The sequence below is a fragment of the Vanellus vanellus genome (genome assembly GCF_965231255.1).
Source record: "Vanellus vanellus genome assembly, chromosome: 1".
In the NCBI taxonomy this organism is placed as follows: domain Eukaryota; kingdom Metazoa; phylum Chordata; class Aves; order Charadriiformes; family Charadriidae; genus Vanellus; species Vanellus vanellus.
The window spans coordinates 22,825,773-22,849,818 of NC_138905.1; the positions used below are offsets into that span (position 1 = coordinate 22,825,773).

The window sequence follows — 24,046 nt, forward strand, 5'->3', positions numbered from 1 at the left end:
AAGTCCATTGTAAGAAAGAAAAAAATGAAGAGAAATTCCTGGGACAAACCCCTCAAGCTCTATGAATGAACAAACCAACTGCTCTAAACATCCTTAGAAAAAAAGGCAATAGAAACTCCCTAAGCTCATAAACATCCCATGCACCAGTACAAAGGGAATTAGCAAGCAGCAGCAACATGCGAGGAAGAAGGGAAAGTGTATAGTTAGAAGTTAGGGCCTGAGCCAAAGCCATTGAAGTCCAGACTACTTTGTATTGGCTTTCAATGGATTCTGGATCAACCCATTGTGAAAGAGCATTTTACAATACATAGTGACTGAAGGAACAAGTGTAGATGAACGAGCACACATTTGTTTTGTAGTGCTTAATGAAGAGGGTGTAAAGAACTAGGTCACTCAGCAAATTTCCTTACGGAATAGTCTATTAATCTCTGTCCATGAAGCAACCATAGATCTCGTAGTATGGGCTTAGGTAGCTCCCAGAGGTGTTCTGATTTCCTGTAGAATTTGGAATCAGCCATTCTAACTCATCCTGAAATATCTGTTTTTGGTCCTTTGACACCATTTTTGGACACCCTTAAAGAATAAAAAGGGCAGCTCATTTCCTGAAGAATATAGTCTGATTAGAAAATATTCTAGAAAAATAGATCTAAGGAAAACAGTTGCACTTCCTTCAGGAGTTATGGGATTCCTATAAAAAAAAAAACCAAACCAAACCCCAAGAACCACCTTTGTACTCAGGGGAAGGATAAGTAACTTCTACCAAAAACACAAGCAAGATCTGAAAGAGAAATGGAGAGGAAAGACAGATGAACCATTTCTTCACATTAAGAGTAAGCTAACAGTGAGAAGAAGTTTTATCATGTTAAAGGAAAGGACATTCGGCAAATGAGCTGTGCAGTTGAAAAACACTTCCCTGGAGCACTGGATATAAGCTCCAACTAGTGGTAGGAGGCTCTCTGAGCTGTAGTCCAACATGGGAATCAGAATTTTCAAATCTCATAACAATGGTAATACTCAAATGTCCTGGTCTGAGGTAAAACAGAACCAATAATAATGCAGATATATCTAAAATTACTTCTAAATGGTATCTAACTCACTCTCATTGTGGCCAGTAAAAAGTTCCAGAACTCAATTCCAGAGAAAAGAAAAACATAAGCACATATGTAGAGCTAAATACCAAATACTTATTTTGCAAATTAGCAAAAACTTAAGGTCAGTTTTGGGATATCTGTTAGATTTCTTGTGTGGACATTTTAACTGATGGATGTGCAGATCTTCACAAACCACAATAATGCAGTTTTCATTTGGGAACTACATTTTCTAACACATGCTAAGTACACACATCTTCCCACTTTTACGTTATGCTTCCAAAACCTCTTTGTAATTTTTTCACTTGTCAGTCGACTTCTCTTTTATCTAGAATTTATGCAATTTCTTACCTTTGAATAAGAAGTGGGAGTAATACTTGAAGGTATTGTATGACTGCTGCATCAGACCAAAGTTGGGATGAACAGCCATTTGCTTCCCTGCATCAAAGCTCCATGACTGAGAGATCAACTGGCTGCGGAACTTCAGAATGAGGCTGAAGATGCTGTGTATAATGTTCATCACAGGGGCTGCCTTCTCTGTCAACAGACCCCTAACAGAACAAAACCAACTTTAGAAATGTAGTTGACATAATTTATTGGGTGTAGGAAGAATAATACAAAGGGGTAACAATCCTTTAGTTTTCCTCTAATTGCTTAAAAAAAAACAAACAACCAACATCCACAAGAGTGCAGCCAACTGTAATTAATGGTGATTTTGAAAAAGGTGCCTAAACCTAACATAATTTGCTTGCACTTCCAAGAAACTGTTATTTGCATTGGTGTATCTGTTTTCTAGAATGACATCTGCATTTGCAAAAGAGAGGCCTCTTTAAAAACATTATCATGCTCTGAGTCTTCTTAAACTTTAATCCCCTCTCATCCCATCACCTGGTATCCAAACACAGCTTTAGCCAAGGGTTTTCTTATTAAAACTGAAAGAGACACATGAAAGGACAGATTTCTTTTCTTGTTTGTAATTTCTGTTCTTTATCATCTCTTCTCCCTCCATCTCCCCACTTTATCGTTCCAGTGTATACTCTTTACAAAGAAAACAAATAAACCCAAGCTCCTCTCCTCATATTCACACCACCCTTCTGCCTCGTATACACTAACCAAAGGGCTAAGAGCTTGTGATTCCTAAAAGACAGATGTCTCTTGCACTGCTTGTAAATCTGGACAGAGACATCAGGTCACATTTGTGCCTTCAAAGTCTAGTCCTCGTCACTGCACGTATACTAAAGGCATATATAATGTATAGAAGAAGCATTTTGCAATCCTTGAGGTAGGCTTACTTGTGCACACTACTCATACTGAATGAAAGAGCATCCATATACAAAGGCTATGACAAGGATGGGGTGAAAGAAAAACAACTGGTGACAAGTGTGCCCTTAGTCTTCAGGTTAGAGCTATCCTGAACGGACTTGAAGTCTGCAGAGGCAGGGTGAACAGGAGCTGGAAGCAACTCCAAGGAGTCTGAGGAAATGGAGAGGATAGGTAGCTGAGAAAAAGCATCACAGCATGGACCACATGCCATGCCATGAAGTTTGTTTCCCTTACTTACACTTTCGTATGTAAAGACTACTTAGTATGTCAGGTAGAAGTCACTTTTGCACAAGCCCGTTAGGCTAGACTGGCAGCTCCATTAACTTTACTATTTGAAGCAAAAATAAGTATGGTAGCTTGCCTGAAGATTGCTTTGTTGAGGTATTCAGCGTGTGTTCTGTGAATTTCTTCCAGGTTGCCTACAGAAGACAGTTTGTTTCCAAATTCACACCATGTAACATGAAGAATCTGATTAGCAATGTAACCTTGAATAACTTTCACAAAATGCTGCATTTCATGTTTATACAGCTGGAGCTGTCGAAACTGAACAGAATTTGATGCGCGACTCACTAAAGCTGAAAATAAAAACAGAAACGTATTATCATCAGCACCCATGGAGACTGTCCAAAATCAGGATTTCTAAAGGAATGAAGGTTTCTATTAGTAGACTCTGTTTAAAATGCCAAGGAAGTTTCTTTAAAAAATCGTGTCTTTTGAAGCTTGACATGACTGTTTATAAGCAATCGTCTAGCACAGGGTGCTAAAAGCTTTTTAAACAGGACACTCTCTAGTTCACCCATTATACTTACCAGTGCGTTTTAAGTGAAACCAAACATCCTTGAGAGTCCACACCATGTGCTTCAGCTGAAGCAAAAAGGAGAAGATCTTGTTGTATTTATTCATACAACTCTCAGTAATGACAATGTTCAGAGGCCAGTCAACCTAAAAGAAACAACAGTGCTGATGACACTACATTTCTCTGTTAGAAATTAGAAGAATATTTCAGATACAAATATTTCAGGGACATACAAATTAATATAAATATTTTAATAATGTAATGCAACGGCCAGACTAAGTAAATCCTGTAATTTCCATTACACAGTTTTTTGACTCCATTCTTAAAGGTATTCCATTATTAAGAACATATTCACTCTACCATGGTACATAACAACCATGGTATAATTGCAGTAGTACTACCTTTCTCCATGCTTTCTTACCTTGTACCTTAGCTCTAAGCAACTCAGAGCATCAGGCGCGTTGGGCTTGAACACTTCTGGAAGGTACTTGAGGGCAAAAGAAAGATTGGAAGCAAGCTGGGTGTCACCATGAAGACTGTACTGTAATGCTTTATTTAGGATAGAATTAAGAACCAGTGGATTCAGCAATTCACCAGGTGTTTGTCCTGATCCAAGCTAGGGTCAAAAAAAACCAAAAATCCAAATTACACAGTAATAATAAAGAGTTTTGGCTCCTGAGCACAGGTGAATTAAAGCAGAATGGTAAAGTGGTGACTATCCTGCCTTGCTCCACCATTCTGATTGGAAGGGAACTATTTGCTGTTCACAGCATGAAGGTAATCTCATACCTGTGCTGATTTATTTTGATATGTTGGACTTCAGTTTGCTGTGTTTCAGGAGCTGTTACACACACCTACTGCAGGGATAGAGCCTTTAGGCTTTGGTGGGGAAGAAAGCCAGTGACAGGCCTGGTATTATCTATCTGACTCCAATCTGCCTATCTCATCAACTCAGCACCCTCAGAGGTTTACAAATAAAGTTATTCATCGAGTCTAAAACCCCAAGTGCTTTCCCTAGTTGGGTCTAAAGCGTTCTTAGGATTCCTAGAAATGCATTAACTATCTTACAGCCATGTATTTCCACTGGCAACCAGCTGTATTAACCATGGCTATCCCTCCTGCCTCGCTGTCTTCCCCATGAACACAGGGGTAACTCATGAAAATACTGCCTCATCACAGGGCCCAGCACTCTTCAGATGCCCTCCCCTGTGCTCTATAGGATATTTGAGGTAACAGTAGGTATTTTGCAACACAGGCCTTTCCACTGGATTTTAGCAAATGGCAAAAGGCTTTTCCAGCCTTGCTGCCAGCAGATGAGAGGGGACAGAGCAATAGGGCAGCAGTTTTCACAGGAAATAGTGAAATACCCTTCCATGACTGCTTATCTGTCAAGGTTTGAAGTTATTATTCTCAGTGTGCCAAATCCTTGTACTCGCTCCATTGCTAGGATTAGCAGTAAGAAATATTACTCTCTTCCTTGGGATTTCCTTAGGCATCGTCATCCCTTCTGAGCAAACACCTCCTTTCTTCTCAGCCTTTACAACACTAACAGAGTTCCTTGCTACAAGACTTCTTAACATGGCACAAAAGAGGAAAACAGTACAATTCACACCATTCCCTCATTTCCACCCAAACTAATACAGAGGTGTCAAGCTAAAACAGACAACCCAAAACCAAGGGTTAAGACAACAAAGAAAATACCTTCTCAAACAACAGGTCACTGAGTGACTGAGCAAACTCCCCATCTTCCATTAACAAAAAGTGTCTCAGTGCTTCAAAATGCTTCTCTACATTCAGTTCCACAAAGTAGTAATCAACTATTGCTTTGTTCACAAGAGAAACGCTAAAAATAAAAACACAGAAAAGGTATTATTCTTACAAGCAACTCCTTCCTTACTGTTAACGTTCAGCTGTGGCTACATCAGGTTAATGCTCCAGTACTTGACTCTGATATCCAAGACAGGACAATATTCACATAAACAAACAAACAAAAAAAGAGACAAAAAAAAAAATCTTCATCCAAATATATCAGAATTAAAACCTATCACTTCATATAATTGGGTTTTGAGCAGTACTGTGGAAGTATTTTAAGACTGGCTACATATCATGATCTTTAGAACACGCTGCTGGGCCTGGAGCACCATTTTACCAATAGCCTTATGTCTTATTTCTGTCACCTATACAAACAGATTAAGAAAGACTATGAAATCCCTGAGAAGAATATCCTAATTGGTGAAGCTCTGACACTAGATATTGAGGACAGGTTTATACTACAGTTTGCAGTATAGTGTATATATTCAAGCTAGCTTTAAATAATTTAACTTGCATATCAAGGATAGGCTAATTCTGCCAGCACACAACTCAGGCTCACTTACTTTGCTTTGCTGAATACATGAACCTGTATACAGATCATTCTGGTAGCCAATCTGGATGTTTAAAACTAGGTTAGATAATTACATCTTTCTACACTGCACCAAACTTTGCGTATAGCATACTCAGAGTTAGTAAATGGAAATCCAAACTTAGAAGAAAGTAGATTCCAAAACAGGAAGCATTTCAACGCATCTTAGAATAATCATTTTCATGACAGAGGCTAATCTTGTACAGAATAACAAAAACTCTTCTTTAAAATACCATTAGATATACTAATAAAATGGTCAACACATATGTGGTTTTGCTATATATTCCAATAATAAAAAGAACAGCTTCTATTTAACTTCAAACAGCCTAGAAGCTGGAGTTCCCATAGAAACATAAAATATATCCTTATCAATATGCACAAGCTTTCACATTATAAAAAAGATTCTTCTCCCCCCCCTTATTTTTCACCTCTCAAATAAAAACTAACACAAACATTATAAATAATACACCTTCTTTTTAAAGAACAAGGAAACCAACGGTGTCAAAACTACTGCTGCATAATCCATGAGTCTGAGAGCAAACACTTCCCTCCAAGCCCTTGTATTTCAAACAGACCTTCACATTTTTAATTTACACATAAAAATACAAGTTTATGTTACTATTTATAATGCAAATCTGAACTTTTTAGTTAGTAATGGACCATCCACTTCTGGGAGCAAAGAGAAAATTAAAGAGAACAGATCTATGTGCAACTCATGTCTCGAGAAAGAACTAATAAAACCCATGACATTAATTACTAAATTATGGATTCACTTTTTCTAACAAATACTCACTGAGATACAAGTGGAGCAGTAATAGAACGCTTCATCAGCACTGGCAGAGATAAGAGTTCGCTCAGCTGTACAGCTGTTTCATCTGTTGCTGACTGTACCATAGGATCCACAGGAAAAGTGTACGATCTCGGTATCACGTGATGCAAGAGATGAGAAACTGGCAGTTCTGCTAAATTTAAAAATATATAAATGTTGTATGTTATTATATTTAAGCAATTTGATAATCTGTTTCTACTAAACTCTACAAACCCCTCTAGGTTAAAAAATCATTATATGTCAAAATGTATTTCTCGTCTCTGTGCCTAGAAGCAAATTGTTTGGCTACTGCAGTTCATAGTGTTGGTAATTTACTGGTAATTCAGGTATTTTTTCTGGCACTCAGCTTTCTTGCTCAAGTTTACCACATCTTCTATTAATCTACTGTTCCAACAGTTCTACTCACACATCAAATCATAACTATCTTGATATTTTTCAATACAATACTGATCCGATAAGGCTTTCAAATAAGCTTGTTCTTTCTTCCATGTATCTTCCTCTCCCCCTTCCTCCTCCATAGTCTTGGAAGCGTTAGCCTCAGAAAATAAAGTTTCTTGAGTCACAGTATCTTGTGGAACTGCTTTTTCAGGTTCTTCTGCCTAAAACAAAAAAATGGACGAATTTTATGAGAGATGTTGGCTTTACCTACTCACACTTAATGTGTTTTTACAGCTAATTGACTAGCTGTTCCAACTGAAAATAAAAGAGCTTACTGACCTGTACTTTTCTGACATGTAAAAACAATATGATATTACAGTGATTACTAGATTAGGACAGAAACTTATTACATTAACCACCAGTGTGTTTAATCCTTCGAAGGAAAAGGAAATCTTCTCAACAAATACTTTGTTTCTTACCTGTAAGCTCTGCGAGGAATCTGGAGAAGGGTCCTTGTTGACCACATTTGCAATTACTGTAATTACAAGTAAATTAAAGAAAGCATTTACTTAGTCCTGCTTACAGTGCTTAGTTCATACTTCAGATCTGCTCCCAGATTTCTTCCAAATTTCTCTATAGACTACCACAGAAACAACCACCCCAATAACAGTCCCTCCCCATCATTCCACTCAGGCAGTTTTATGCATGTTCTCTACTCAAGATCACACGATGTCCTGTTTCATGAAGTTTCAGACTAGCATTTTTTTAATGCTCTGTTTCTTGTATATAGGAGACAAGACTAAGCTCAAATTCTCTCCTCTGAATTCTAACAGTGTCTGAAAAGTTATGCAAGGAATTAAGTACTAAGTACCCATTTTGAAAATAAACATTTATAGTTACTTTCATGAGCGCTTAAACAAATGCTGACTGGATAAACTTAATTTTATTTTACCTTCCTGCTTCTCTTCCATTATATTTTCTTTTTTGTCTTCTTTAATATTAGCATCAGGAAAGACTGGAACACTGTCAGATGACTGCGACTGTGGTAAAGTCTTTTCCTTAACTTGTGAGGTTTTTGCTTCCTTTCTGCTCCCTTCAGGAGGAGATAATTCTTCACTGTACAGAAGCATCTGAACTGTGGAGTCAGATGAAGGACCTGAAATAGTTTTACGATGAGGTATTGGATCATTTTCTGTAGATGGGGCCCACTTCCCTATTTGGATGCTTGACTGGGATGCATGACCAAACGGGCTCCAACGAGATTTCAAAGGCTCTGTATCTGAAACCAGTTCTCCAATTTTGATGTGTGACTGTGAAGCATGCCCATGGATGTTCCAACGAGGTCTAGCTGAGACTACCTCTGACATGTTTTCACCAATCTTGATATTGGCATCAGATGCATGACCGTGGATGTTCCATCGAGGCCTTGTAGGAGCTACATTTGACACATACTCTCCAATCTTAATATTGGCTTCCGAAGCATGTCCGTGAATGTTCCACCTAGGCCTTGAGGGCTCTACCTCTGAAGCATATTCCCCAATTTTAATATGAGCTTCAGAAACATGCCCATGAATATTCCATCGGGGTCGGCTAGATTCAACTTCAGAAGTATAGCTGCTGATTTTTATATGGGAGTCTGAAGAATGCCCGTAAGGACTTGAATGTGGCTGGTAAGTGTCCACATGAGGTATGTATTCTCCCACTCTAATACTGGCATCAGACGCATGTCCATGAATACTCCACCGAGGCCTTCTGTACTCCACATCAAATACGCTTTCTCCAACTCTGACATGTCCCTGCCAAGCTGCAGATGGTCTGAGAACTGTATTAAAATCATACTCATTTTGCTGATGCAATGGCGCATCATCTTCTCCTTCTGGTGCTCCTCTCAAGACAGGCTGATTTTCACTCACTTGAGAAGTCTCAGAAAGATCCGAGTTAATATTTCGGAATGCTTCATCTAGCGAAGATCCTTGTACACTAATGGCAACAGGTTGTTCATATTGTGGCTTTGATAAGAAATCTTCTATATTCACATTGGATTCAGGCAAGGAGTCAGCACTGTACAGAGGACTGCATGCATTCTCTGAACTTTGGAGACTGCTTTCAGATCCCGCTGCTTTAGGCTGAAAATGCTCATTAGCATTATTATTTGTCGGCTCTGGCACAGACAGTGCTTTGTCAGCAGAAGTAGCATGTTCCAGTTCAGGCTCAGATTCTTTTCTGCCAACTGTCTCATCAGAATGCAGAGGTTTCACAGAAGACACCTAAAAAAGAAATGATTATTACACTGCATGGCTAGTCACATAATCAAGCTACTTATTAGGGCGCCACTTTGTTACAAGTAAGATTTAAAATTTTCCAGTTTTTCAGATGTACTACAAATAATGTGGTAACTACTCACCCTGCTGTTACAGTGAACCTTGTGTTTACTGAACTGAAATGAACCATGAAATGAACTCCCTTCAGGGAAACTTGGAACAGCAACCTGGAGTTTATGTAAGAAAATAAACTCACCTGTGAATGTGGATCCTTCACAACAAGGTTTTTATCTAAAGGCAGCTGGCACTGTGTATAAGGAATAATATCTAATTTTCTCCTGTAGTTTCCATCTGGAAGTTTTTCAAGCATTTCCTGTAAGTAGAAATGGCAAAACCAGAAGTCTTTAAGTACCAAGTACCAAATTTTCTAAATTGTATTTCTTAAATCTTTTCAGAAGATACCTCGATGCGTTTTTGATCTTCTAATAGAAACTTAAGACGGGCTGTTTCCAACTTGTGTCGCTGGATTTTCCATAACGCTCTTTGTTCCCTACGGGCTGCATCATCAGAAAGTTTGCTATAATGGTCAATTAATTCCTGCCTAAATGAAGGTAAAAATAAAGCTAAGTTACAGATTTTTGCACACAGATTTTCATCTTCTATTCCAAAGACTAAGGCCTTTCAGCATTTCAGAACTGAGAAGCAATTTTTTAAAAGTAGAAGCCAGAGGCTTCAATCACAAAGAATAAACAGGTGGAGAAAACAGGACTGTATTCTTAGTCAATTTGTATTTTTATAATTATTCTTAGTAGATCACTCATTTATCTGAAGTATTTTAGATATAACAGAAGAAACTGAAATACAACTAGATGCACAATAAGAGCAATTCAAATAATTATCAATCTAACTCCTCCATCTGCTTTTTACTTCTGCTTTGACGTAAACGTGATCACTTTTGCTGCAGTCTCAGCTTTTAATTGTAAGACGTAGTTAATTTTTTCTTGAAATTCTGATCATAATGAAAACCATACTGGATAGGGTTGGTGCAAATCAGTAGGTCCCAGATTTCTGGGCCAATAACCATTCCTAAATCACAAAATTGCTCATAGCTTACCAAAAATCCTTGCACCCATCTTTTAACTGCAAACATTAACTTTGTAGACCAATGTCTGGAAACTGCTAGTACCATAAATTTTAATATACAATATTTTTTACTGAGGTCTTCATGATGGTTTTGGAGTATCTAAGTTTTGGGTGACTACTCGGATACATTTACCTTGCCTTTTTTTCCAGTTCTTCTTCTAAAGCTTTCAGTCTTTTTTCTCTCTCTCTGAGCTCTCGAGCATAGCTGAAATCATCATCAATCTCCTCTTGCTTTATTGCAAGGCGACGCTGCATAAATATGTAACACTTTTAAAAGCCACTCTCAATACCAGCTGGAACACACACATCTGCAAGAAGTTCTTATTTGTACCCCATGAGCTATTAATTCAACTTCACTACAATAAATCAAGATTTCAATTATTTGCCTAAGAAATACAGTTGGCCTTTAGAAACACACACAGAAATACCTCTTGGTCTTTTGCAAATTGCTCTTTCAGTTTCTGAAACTGTTCCCTTTTCTTTGCATCCAAAGCCATTCGTTCTGATATTTGTCGATCTGTATCAAAATGAAGATATTATTAGCTTACATTAACAAACCCACTAGAAAACACATGAAACACCACTGCAACTTACCATTAATGGCTTTTAGTACTTTGCTAACGGTTTCTCGAGCATGAACAATTAATTCTTGCTTGGCTATTTCCATGCGCAAATCCTAAAAAAAACCCCAAACAAACAAAAATACAGGTGGGATTTTTTTCTATTATTTTAGACTTGCAAATACACCGTTGCAAAGACAGGTGCACACTTTATAATGGTTATTAATCTACTAATAAAACAATTAATTACTGGGAAAGCCTATAAACAAATACTGAAAGTTAATACTCCAGACCTTACAACAAACCAAATCCATCTGATACATACACCATATTGATGGCATCTGAAACACAGAAGTCTCTTTATAACTAAAAGAATTTTTTAAAAAGACAATTAGCCATGCAAATTACAGAAAGAGTCTTATCTGATTACTAATTAGTTTGTCACATTTGTTGAATTAGAATCTAGCAATCTTTTCAGTACTTTTCAGTAGGATGGCAAATCTGCTGCTGTGAAGAACTAACATGAAAGTACAAAACTCATTTAATACACACTAACAAATGACAACATACCACCTATACTTTTAAAAGCTATATTAAATAAGTTTATTTGCTGCAATAACTCAAACAGCAATTGACCAATGAAAAAATTCTAACCAAAAATACAAATTATTTCAAAGTTATAACAAAAAAAGAAAAATGAGTATTAAAAAAAAATCCCAACAATAAGGTCATTACTCTTTAATTCATTTACCTTTTCCTCCTTACTTATGGAACTGTATCGGGCAATTCTTTCCATTCGACCTACATACACTGCACAATCTCTCTCTATTTCTTTCAGTTCCTCAAGCGAAAAAATAACTGAAATCCGGGGAACAGGTATATCTGACCAACATATATAATGCTGAAAAATGAGAAAAATGAGAAATTTCTTTAAATACTTTTTTAAAAATTGTAAAATGTTAGATTATGAATTCACATTATATATATTTTTTTAACCTAGCAACGCTTCCAAGATACTAAAACAGGATCTAAATTTTTTATTAATATCATCGGGTTTAGCCTTTATATCATTCAAAGTAGGAAAAAGTATAAAGTACCAGAACTTGGATCACAAGTCAAATTCTCAGGGTCCCCTCTTTCCCACTGAATTGGACAGGACTCTAAAATCTGATACATACATTTATACTAGTCACGTTCTAAGTGCCTAAAATTTTGCTTTTCTGAATATCCAAATTAACCAAACCTGAGTAACTCAGCACTGAATGCATCTCTCCTATCAAGGGTTAGGTTTTGTTCACTTATATCCCCCACTGATCCCCACTTAAAAGGAACTCTCTGGAGCATAACTAACAGACACCTACAGGAGAAATCTCTACACAAGACATAATGCTCAAAAACAGATGTTATCTCTCAGAAGATGGGATGCCCAGAGCTGTGTTCCTGGGACTGTGTTAGCATAAGTAAAAGTGAAAAACCAGCTGTTCAGGGCATTAAGATGGAAAGGGATGGAATGTGACTGGCACTCTCAGACAGATGGAAGACAATTGAACCTGGGTCCCCCCCATCCTGAGGGAACATTCTGTCTATTAAGACATTGTGTTAGTGACTGATAAAGCTGTAATTTATAATGGAAAAAATGACTGATACTGTTTTATAAAAAGCCCAGTATTACTGGCACACCTGAGTGATGGTTTGAGAACACTTAGCAGACCAGACTCAGAAGAACTAGTAGAGGGTCATCTCATTTGAGATATGAGGCTTATGCCTGATATCTGATATAACGTATCTGGTGCTGAGCTGCTCAGCTGTGTCAAGACTGGGCAGCTCTGATGTTAAAATGAAAGAGAATACTAGTTTCTTGGGCAGGAGACTTTAGACACCTCTGTGGTTGTTTCACTGTCAGATATATAGAGAGATGAGGAATGACACAAAGTACTTTAAATCAAAGACAAGAATTGTTCCGCAAAATATTAATATACAGAAGTATTTAAGCAGTTTTTGGAAACGTAGTGATAGAGCTGAAATACAAGAGCTATGCAGAAGTGAGTCAAGACCTACTAAGTGAGGCATCTTTAAACCAAAAAATAGCAGTGTGAGTTGTGTGAAAAATGGAAGGCACTTGCTTGGAAGCCTACAACATTTCTGCTTTCCATACAAAGGAAAAGAAGAAATATAGCATGTGCATTGGATACGATAAAATTGATGCTGTTAAAAATTTATATTTCTGCAGTGAGGTGTTAGCAATTAAGAGTGGATAATCAGCTCACAAGTAATCTGAGAGCAAGTAATTGCTCAACATCCTACTTATGCAATACCAGTTTTCAATAAAGGCACAAATTTGCTAAAAACCTAGAAGCTTACTCTAGAGAGACATGATTTTCTCAATGTAACAGGAAGGAACCAACCCAAAACTTACCCTAGGACAGCACAATTTCAGCAAGTTTATGGTTTTCCCGCATATGTATACATCATTAGCAATATGTTTAAGAAATACAGGGACACAATCTTCTACTTCTTTTGAAATCAAAACATAACCATGAGTCCAGTAATGTTTATCTACATAGCAAAGAAAAAGATGAAAGTACACATTTTTAATTATTTAATTAACAGCACAAATTATATAAATTGGAAATGCTCTGTATACATACTATACCTCTGAAACAAAGATAATCCTCATTCACCTGGATCATAAATTCTCCATAAACATCTCTGAATACACCACTGTATACCCAATCATAGATAAATCTAAAAAAAATACAATTTTACAATATCAAAAATCAATCCTCTCACCTTCTCAACTTTATTATAACCAAGCAGTAAGTATATTCTTTAAAACATCAAAACACACAAGCTACAGGCAGAATAAAAACCAGCAATTAAGTGCTGTCACACTGATATTTAAAGACACACACAGGATTGGGTCTCTACATTTTTCTTAAAAGAAAACATCTTTATATAGAACATTTCAGTGATAATTAGTTAAGATGAAAGAACATTGCCTTAATTAAAACATTCTTTTTATTTCTGTATATTAATTTACTAAGTACACATTAAAAATTTCTAGAAATCTTTCCTGCACATCAAAAGCACAGGGAAAGATAAGCAGGAAGGCTTTATTTTAAAGAGAGTTAACTTTAACAGGGAGACACTGAAAGGTATAAAACAAAGATACAATACCATGCACTTTTTCCCTGGACTTAGAGACATTTTTAATATACATGCAATAATGAGAACTACTATTTTGGAATACTTATTCATGTTTTTTCGTATTTCCTCTGTGTGAAACCAAACTTTTGAAGAAATAAAAAACCTACAATTATCTGAAGCTATAGATAAAAAGGCTCAGAGCACCTTGAAGCTAATCTTTTCTTTTCTTACTAGTTGCAATACTAACACTGTTTCTAGACATTGGGTCACTGTAATAAACAGGAAGCATTTAGCACAGGAATCACTATTCAATTTTAAGGTTGTAAGTAAAAAGAAATTTTAAAGTGTTAAATCTATGTTTCTATGATTTATTTGAGCAACAACTTTTGCTATTTAATTTCTTTCAGGTTAATAAATGAGTGGGATAACACTTTCTGCAGATAATGGAGGCCTCCTTCCATGACAGCCCTGATGTATGATTGATGTTTTGATAGAGATCTGCAACAAATTTAGGAGTCAATGCTGTTAAGTATCACATACTAATAAGCACACTTTCATATTTTTAAGGTTCCTTGTGATGCCATGACATCCTGCCCTTGGTATTTCAGAAATCTGTCTACCTTCTATAAATTGCAAGGCAGGAGCTGTGAAGATATTTCAATGAGTCTTCTGGTAAATCTGGAATTAAATTTCTCTGAAGAACATTTTATGTAGAAGGAAGAAAAAACAAGAAGGGTAGCCATGGGAGGAATCTTAAATTTAGAGCTGTTTGATGACGGATTTTGGTTCTCCCTTTCTATTATCACTACATCTACTAAGTATCATAGAATCATAGAATGGTTTAGGTTGGAAAGAACCTTGAAGACTATCGAGTTCCAACCCCCCTGCCATAGATAGGGACACCTCTCACCAGACCAGGTTGCCCAAGGCCATATCCAGCCTGGCCTTGAACACCTCCAGGGAGGGGGCCTCAACAACCTCTCTGGGCAACCTGTTCCAGTGCCTTACCACCCTCAAAGTGATAAACTCCTTCCTAATGTTCAATCTGAACCTGCCCTCTTCTAGTTTAAAGCCATTCCCCCTCATCCTATCGCTACATGCCCTAGTAAAAAGTCCTTCCCCAGCTCTCCTGTAGGCCCCCTTTAGGTACTGGAAGGCCACAATAAAAACTCCCAGGAGCCTTCTCTTCTCCAGGCTGAACTACCCCAACTCTTTCAGCCTCTACTCATAGGAGAGGTGCTCCAGCCCTTGGATCATCCTCGTGGCCCTTCTCTGGACATGCTCCAGCAGGTCCATGTCCTTCCTATGTTGGGGACTCCAGAGATGGATGCAGTACTCCAGGTGGGGTCTCACGAGAGTGGAGTAGAGGGGCAGAATCACCTCCTTTGACCTGCTGGCCACACTTCTGATGCAGCCCAGGATACGGTTGGCCTTCTGGGCTGTGATTGCACACTGCTGGCTCATGTTGAGCTTCTCGTCAATCGGCACACCCAGGTCCTTCTCCTCAGGCCTGCTCTCCAGCCATTCCCCGCCGAGCCTGTATTTCTGCTTGGGATTGCCCCGACCCAGATGTAAGACCTTGCACTTGGCCTTGTTGAACTGCATGAGGTTGGCTTGGGCCCACCTCTCCAGCCTGTCCAGGTCCCTCTGGATGGCATCCCTCCCCTCCAGTGTGTCTACCTCGCCAAACAGCTTGGTATCATCAGCAAACTTGCTGAGGGTGCACTTGACTGTAAACCGATGACAGACTAGAGCTATAATCCCTATAAATAGCTATTTAAAAAAAATGTAGCGTCTCTTCAGAGGTCTATAAACTAATGATTTCCAAACTTATGTGCACTGCTTAACAAAACTGTTGCAATCCAAGAAACTCTACCTCCTATTGTTAGTTACATCTGCTTAATGAACAACAGATTATTTTTTTTTTTAAATTTTGCTCACTGAAAAGCTGGAAAGAAAAAGAGAGTGGAAATAAGCATGAACTTTCCTGGTCTGTGCAACACCAAGAGAAACGTGTTAGTTCCCACTTCCAGGACTTCACTACAGATATGAGAAGAAAAAAAAAATAAAATAGAAGTTTATCCAAGTCTTATACTCCAGTATGAATTTCCAGTACCAGCAGCAAGAAGGAAGTCTTATTTACATGCATTTATTTACTAATCTAGTCATATGTAAAACACTTACATTATTACTGAGCTGGAAAACAGAGGAAAAGAAGGATTCAGAAAAATGAATTAATTTTAATATGTATTTTGCAGATACAGCCACAGCTGATATTTTCTCTGAAAATGTTAAAAGCCATTGATAAATTAGTAGAGTTACTTGCCAGATTACTAATTCAGAACTGCTCTTAAACACAATTATGCAGAGAACAGTATGGACGCACCTTGTGTACGGTTCACAGCTCGTCTTCAACAAAGACAGAAGAACAGGATAATGCTCATTGCTACAGTTGTTGAGAGCCTCTTTGTACAGATATGAAAGCAATTTAACACCCTAAAAAAATTGAAAAATATTCTAATATTAGGCAACAAACTTCACTACAACTTTAGTAACAAATGACCCATAAATACACAGCTTTATGTGTTTCACTAGACACAGAAGGCAGGACTGTTCAGCCTGGAGAACAGAAGGCTCTGAGGACATCTTATAGCAGCTTTCCAGTGTCTAAAGGGGGCCTATAGGAAAGATGGGGAGGGACTCTTCATCAGGGAGTGTAGTGATTGGATGAGGGGTAACGGTTTCAAACTAAAAGAGGGTAGAATTAGATTAGACATTAGGAAGAAATACTTTACTCTGAGGGTGGTGAGAAACTGGCACAGGTTGCCCAGAGAAGTTGTAGATGCCCCATCCCTGGAAGTGTTCAAGGCCAGGCTGGATGGGGCTTTGAGCAGCCTGGTCTAGTGGGAGGTGTCCCTGCTCATGGCAGGAGGGGTGGAACTATATGGTCTTTAACGTCCATTCCAACCCCCAAACTATTCTACGATTCATCTCACTTCCTCTAGCTATCTGCAGTTAAGATAACTTCATCTGATCTAATTAACTCAAGCTCACTTTATAGTCACTGGAGGGAAACAGGTATGTTTAGAGTTGGATTTGTTTGACTTGCTACAAACATCTCCCTTAGAATGCAATGAAATGCACTTTAAGATTTATTTTGGGTCCTTTGTTTACTTTAGGAATTGAAAACACAGGACAAAATTCCAAGTTTTAAAATATGTAGAGACAGGATCATGCCATTCTAACTGGAGGATCAAGGTCATATCTTTGGTAGCAGAAAGACCAACGCTAAATATTTTATGTAAAATCCTACCTAATTTTGAAGAATATTAACATTGTAACCCAAACCAAACAAAAACATCAAATTAATTATCACCGTAGGAAATGAAGCACCAGTTCCACCACTGATCCCCAGTGTTGTTGTTCCTATGCCACAAAGTTCAGCTAAATACCTAAAAAACAATATTAAAATATATGTTACAATTTCAACCAGAAGTCTCTGAGATCACAGTGATGAACTTTGCTAAAGTTGAATATCTTACAACAACCCTACATTATCAGCTGTATGATAATAGGGATAACAAAGAAACTGAATATAAAGACCTTACATGTTTTCCCTAGAATCTTCTGGAGATAAATAAATCTTTCTGTTAAAACAGAGGAAAAATACTGAAAGATTATGTAAGAATGCCCATATATAAGCGTTTCTATTAGTGTATATGAAGAAACAGACTCAATTTTTTCTGCTATGAAAAGCTTAAATATTTAATATTATTCTCTTACCTCAACTGACGACCTAATTTTCTGAAGAGAAAGCTGATTGTTAGAAGACTTAAAGTAGGAGGTGTTGACAAAACACATGCTCGGTAATACTGAAGATACTTTCTCAGCCCACTTGTGAATGCCTAGGATCAAAAAAATACTTAAAGTCTTACTGTTAAAGCTGTTAATGTATCTACATCTCACATCAATTGCATGAGCATGAAAACAAACCTTTTACTAAAATAATTTGCATATGCAGGTAAGAGGGACTTGTATACCAAAGTAAGGGGAAAGTAAAAGTCCATGCAACTTCAGACAATCAAATTAGCCAGATGACTGCTCTATACTCTTTATACATCCATGGCATGGAGCCTGTACCCACGCACAGCAGTAAAGCACCTTGGTTCAGCTTCTTTGAATTGCCCTTTTAGGAGCTCCTTGTTCTCTAACAGCTATAATCTGAACCTAGGGAAATCTGTTTCCTTACTTTCATGCCTAAATTGGATACTGGAAAAAAGTCATCTAGAACTTTTTCTAGTGAGACAAGGAGAGAGGACTTCTTATTCAATTTCTATTGACATTGCTGAAAATCAAATCTTCAGAAGGAATATGTTTTCATAACTAATCCTAACAATTCTATGCATTAGAAAGAGATGAAATCACTTGATGTTAGACAGTGTATGTACAATTCAGCATAATATACACAGGACTGACAGTGATAATTTGCACTTAATTCTGAACAGAGAAAAAATTATTAAAGCTATTAAATATCATATTTCCCTATTTCAGTTTTTATTTTTTTAAATATATATTATAGATAAATACACACATACTGTATTAAGAAAGTTCTTGTATTTTAATTTTATACATCCTAATGTATAAATATGTAATGTTTCTAAAACATCTAAAAATGATATCACTTTAGTCCTCAACAGAACAACATGACTGAACAAATCACACTTCAGATAATGAAGACCTTTTACCATGTGGTTCAGTGCAAGCAAGCCATAAGTACACAGAGCTGTGATTTAAACACAGTGGGACTGTTCATTGATGACCTGAGATAAGCATAACACTAAAATGCTCTGCGGTTTTGCAGAATGAAGAAATTTCAGCGTTACATGAAATCAAAGTCACCTTCTCTACCCAAGATAATTAGCCATTAAATCTAGATGATTTAATAGAATTGTTTTACCTGAAACACAAGTCCTTTGCTGTATGAAGAATCTAAAACTGGCTGAAGAGAAAAACGACTTAGTCGTGTGTAATAGGTTCCATACTCTGCAACTTCCGAGAGCAGGTTGTGCATTGTCTCTGGTGAAGTCCCAGATACATATACACCCTCCTTTATCACAAAAGTCTGAGCAGCCTAAAAGGATACAGGAAGGGAAAAAAAAGGCAGATTCACATATTTCACAGCTGTGTTGTGATTTAAAATAGCAAACATTTACACACAGAAGTAACAGCAGACAAATTTTCAGTTTAGATACTCTGGTGACTGAAATGATATAGCTAGAACAGTGTGACAAATATTAAATTGTAGCAAAATTTCAGGAGCATGAGTGGTATTTTCAAATATACAGAATAAGAATCATTATCTAATTCCTTAAAGAAAATCCAATCTACAAAACTATTTGCACATCCATTTTCAAGTACTCATAAACCTATTTTCACTTACAGGACTACAAATACTCTTAGACTATTGCAGGACATCATTACTGCAATACATAAATACTGCCCTATTGCCAGTAGGCCACATTCAACTTTTTAACAGTATCCACAACCAAAAGATCTCAAGAGAAATATATGTATCAAAGAGGAAGCCTCTACAAAGAAAAAAAGAAAAAGACACAAGTAAGTGCAGTTAAAAATCTTCCATACCTGATTGAGTGAAAATGTAGTGGATACCACACCAATGAGGACATTCAAGACATCCTTAACCAGTTCAGGTTCTTTCATTAGCACAAGCTGTGGAAGCTGAAGTACAGTATTACTAAACAGTTGCAATTCCCCTTCTCGAAGTTTGTAAAATTTGTCAAAAGCTTCTCTCCCAGCTTCAGTAAGATATGGTTCTTCTTTTTTACCAGGTGGGCTGTGTTAGAGCAAACACAACATTACAAGGTGTTTATATGCAAAGAAAGAAATATATCTCCTAAAAGAAAAAAAAAGGCATTTCAGAATTTTACACTGTTAGTATTGACCACAGAAAAAGCTACTAGCAATATAGTACATGTTCAAGGGAATGCGCATTCAGTCAATGAAACTGTAGCCCAAACTCCGTACAGTGAAGAAATAGGCAGATAATTGGAACATCAGTTCAGAGACAGAAACCTTGACAGGGAATTACCAGCTTCTTTTCTGGCCTTCCCTGATGCAGTTTTCATATTAGGAAAATAAGGTCAATATATACCAGATTTTCAGGGTTCACGATTTGTATGATGACTTGTATTAACAGCTTTTAGCTCTTCCCAGTGAGGATTACTATCCTCTCCAAAACAATTTCTCCTTCTAATTCTTCCAAAAATGCTGAATTCTAGTAGCATGTATCAGATGAAAGCTGTCAGGCATATGGTCTATATTTGACTTATATTTGATATAAGATCCTTACAGTCTAAATGGCAGCAAGAAAAACCGTCTTGTACGAGGAGCAAAGCTAGAGTGTGCTACAGTGGCTTTGAAAAATCAGGTCAGGGCATTTCTGAGTTTCTGAGCTGCTCAGGCTCAGAGTTGAAAAAACACTGTATAACACTGCAATAGACACATCACTAGATTATTACTTAAAATTACAGAAAACACACAGAGCAGTTTCTCCAAGAATCAGGCATACCACTATCCATCAGGAATGTAAGGAAAATACCTTCCATACCTGCCTTTTTTTTCTTTTCTTCCAATTTAGGGAAGCTAGGAAGCTTTAACAAGGCTATATAGAGACCTCTCTCAGGAGATGCATCTTCTACTCAACAGACAAAAGAACTAGAGGTTAAACTACGCCATCAAGAAGTCTGTTACAATTTCTGATTTGGTTACAGAGAGGGAAAAGTAATACAATATTGGCAGATATGGGTTTAATTATTCTAGTGTCCTACAACTATCACTTTCTCTTTTGAAACTGAAAATATGGAATCATTTTAGACTGAGGTAAATTGCATAGTGCATAAGAAGTCAAATTAGTTACAAAAATGTTGCATTTCACACAAACAGCAAGTGTTCCCATAATCCCTTCACTGTTTTGACAAAGATGATTTTGTTTTATCTCTTCCTATGAAACAGCAGCAATCTAAGAACTGGACCTTTATTCCTTTCTTAGTCATTAATGCAGTATATTGAATCCTGTGAATTAAATATGCACATTTCACTATTTATACTGAGGTCACTTGGAACTAAGATGAAATACACCTTCATACATTTGCATACGATGCATAGTAAGTTTGCCAATAACATCAGACACATACTATCCAATTCTTTCCCAACATCTTCGTTTGCTGGGTCCATATGTAAGCACTGCATCCCACAAGTCTATGTCTGGAGTCATGCTCGGCTCTGACTGAGAATCAGGAGTCAGATTGGATGCTGACTGGAATCCCTCATCTTCCGACTGGTCTATACTTTGGGGAACCTGTCAGAGAGCGTTCAGATGTTATACATGAAATCATTTCACTGAAGAAACATATGCTAATAAAGAAGATGTTTTGCTATCATTCGTGATCAAGTGACTCCACATACTCAACCTGTGTTGCCCACCCTCCCTTTATATCTATTTTAAGTTTTTCCTGTAAGCACTCTTTTCATTTGATAAGTCTCTATGGATATTAATGCCTATACATAAAACAACAATCACCATTAAAATATACACTAAGTTTGTCAGTGTTAAACTTGAAACTTACCCCTTTGGTAAGCATATAGTTCCACAAATTGACAATCTGAGGTCTGGATATTCAACAGTATGTAACACTAATAAAATCATACTGCAGTACTTCATTTGGCAAATCATCCAGGCCCTAATTCTTAAAATTTGTAAACATTCTGTTAACTATGACTAACATAGTTTCTTCCCTTATGCTTATTCACATGCAGAAAATCTGCAGGTGTCCAAACAGTGTATATGCCACATCCTCAACTCCCACTCAACAGGAGTTCTATGTGCAGAATAGTACTCAATTTTAGTAAAAGACAATCACACCTGCATAAAAAGCAGCACATTCTTCAAGAAATTGCAATTTTTCCAGTCTGATGAAAAGAGTACAGCACTTACTCAGAAAAGTTCTGCCTCCCCTGAGTTACAACTTACATCCATATGTGCACACTGAATGGCACAGGGGTTTTCTTTTTTAATGTGCCTGCCTTCAAGTTTCAATTAAGACCCTGAGTTAGAGGAATTGCAGGAGTTATCCATATGTTAAGTAGAGGGAACAAAAAAAGGATTAGAAGTACAGAGGCATAAAAAAACCTACCTAGACACAGTAAAAACGGGAAGAAAGAAGAAAAATACAAGTTTATCTAGTACCTCTATGAGAATAAGACACAGCAAAAATACAGAATGGACAGCAAAAGGTGAAAAAAAATACACAGTAGAAACTGTATACACTGAAAAGGTAAAAGGACAGTGGGAACTGGAAGGCTCAATGAAATACAATAACTGAAAAAAATGTTTTAAGATACAACAAGCCAAGAAGGAAATACAAGTTAGGTAGTGTAACCTGAACAAGACACATACATTCAGACCGGAAAGCTTACGCAGTCAGGCTGAACAGTAACAAGCAACAATGCAAAGGAGTTCAATATATAAACCAGGCAAAAATGCAAGCAAAAGATTACCAGGATGAGGAAGGCACAGATATAGCTGATGGCATAAAGCCTATGGCCACATGATGGTTTTGTACACAGCTACAGGACAAGACCAAGGTTTTCATTATCATATATCTCTGTATCCAAAAAGCTTATCTGGCTCTCAGCAAAGAAAAGGATCCCTGCTCCATCTTAAATTCCAACACTGTATGCTTCTACTACAAATTAAACAACTGCCTATATTTTAAACTATAGTTTCAAAGTAGCATATTGAAAGCATGCATACACTCTTAAGTCCAAAACTAACGGTACCATACTTTAATTGCAAGTCCAGACAAATCTGCATTGTCAGGCACTGGTGGTAAATCCAACTTGATGTCCATATCATATGTACGGCTATGGACAAGAGCACCAAAAAGCGAGACCCGCGTTTCTTTCTCAAACTTGTCACCAGCAGGATAGTTCTGTGAGAACAGCCCTATGGCAGGGAGTCCAGTGCCAGGTGCAGCCTCCATTATCTGAAGCGTCTTTTGAATTGTGTCGTTGAACTGACATTCTTCATTTGTTATTAGAGACTGTATATCAGCTTCAAATACACTTACATCATAATAATCATAACCCTGATATTTGACATTTCTCCCGACATATTTGTTGTTCTGAAAATAGTCCTTTTTTTGTGGTACAAGCTGAGGAGGACCTGTTCCAGCAAGCTGTACTAAGAGATCCAAGACAGAATTAACTTCAGTAAATGGTAAGCATTCAGTTGTTTCCAGTTCCTCCACAAGATTCTCCAGTCTATCCGCTTGAGCACCTAGGCCACCAACTCTCAAGTTGAAAGACAGCATCAAAATTTTGTTTTTCACTGGAAGCCTGGAAACGTTTGATTGCAGCTTACGAGCCTCATCTTGAAAAAGGTTTATGAACAGGGCATTATAAGCAACCCTCTTCAGATTTTGCTTAGCCCTTCTCTTGCTGATCTTCCGCCTGCCCAGGTGGACCTTCCATGGCAAACCTGTCAAGTGTGCTTCACACAAATCATTGAACAACTGCGTAATGCTCTCCATTTCAAATCAAATTGTCAGGTGACAGCAGCTACAGTCTGGGTCATGCGAAGACCTGAAAAGTATCAGGAAAAGGAAGAAACACTGGTAACGGGTATGAGAAATTAATGAGTATGCTTCAATTTAAAGTGAGACAGCCCAAAATGAGAGAGAAGAAAACTGACCTAGCACATATTTAGGACATGAGCTATAAAAATAACACTATGACTTTGATCACAAGCAAAGTGGTGGTGGTGCAAGCTTAATTCCAGACGCCTGATTTTGCTCGGCAGATCGAAATAGAACAGAGAAGGCTGCCCTGATCTGACACAGGATACATGTGGGAACACCTTCAAAAGCTTTACCGCTTCAGCTTTTCTCAGGAGACCTCCATCCCACCTGCACAGTGCCCTCAGCAGAAGCCACAGGGCCACGCAGAGAGCGGGCGAGAAGATGTGGGTGCTGAGGGTGACAGGCAGCGCAGGGCTGGCCTGCACGACACCAGGCATCCCTGGGGCGGCTCTGAAGCCCCC

The 24,046-nt window shown here is 37.6% G+C and overlaps 1 protein-coding gene across 1 annotated transcript; it reads right to left on the minus strand.

Annotated features, from left to right (window-relative positions):
- Positions 1 to 393: 393 nt before the first annotated feature.
- Positions 394 to 23,537, minus strand: TUBGCP6 (tubulin gamma complex component 6; the record flags this gene model as incomplete). The annotated part of the gene is made up of 25 exons (XM_082498361.1): positions 394 to 573; positions 1,440 to 1,639; positions 2,773 to 2,986; positions 3,221 to 3,353; positions 3,629 to 3,823; positions 4,909 to 5,050; positions 6,402 to 6,570; positions 6,844 to 7,036; positions 7,295 to 7,350; positions 7,768 to 9,082; positions 9,333 to 9,449; positions 9,539 to 9,677; positions 10,353 to 10,468; positions 10,648 to 10,736; positions 10,814 to 10,895; positions 11,531 to 11,680; positions 13,196 to 13,335; positions 13,433 to 13,524; positions 16,313 to 16,422; positions 17,303 to 17,378; positions 17,710 to 17,831; positions 18,884 to 19,057; positions 19,570 to 19,780; positions 21,141 to 21,304; positions 22,791 to 23,537. The coding sequence occupies 25 exons, from the start codon at positions 23,535 to 23,537 to the stop codon at positions 422 to 424; spliced, it is 5,298 nt and encodes a 1,765-aa protein (XP_082354487.1). The 3' UTR covers positions 394 to 421.
- Positions 23,538 to 24,046: the final 509 nt, after the last annotated feature.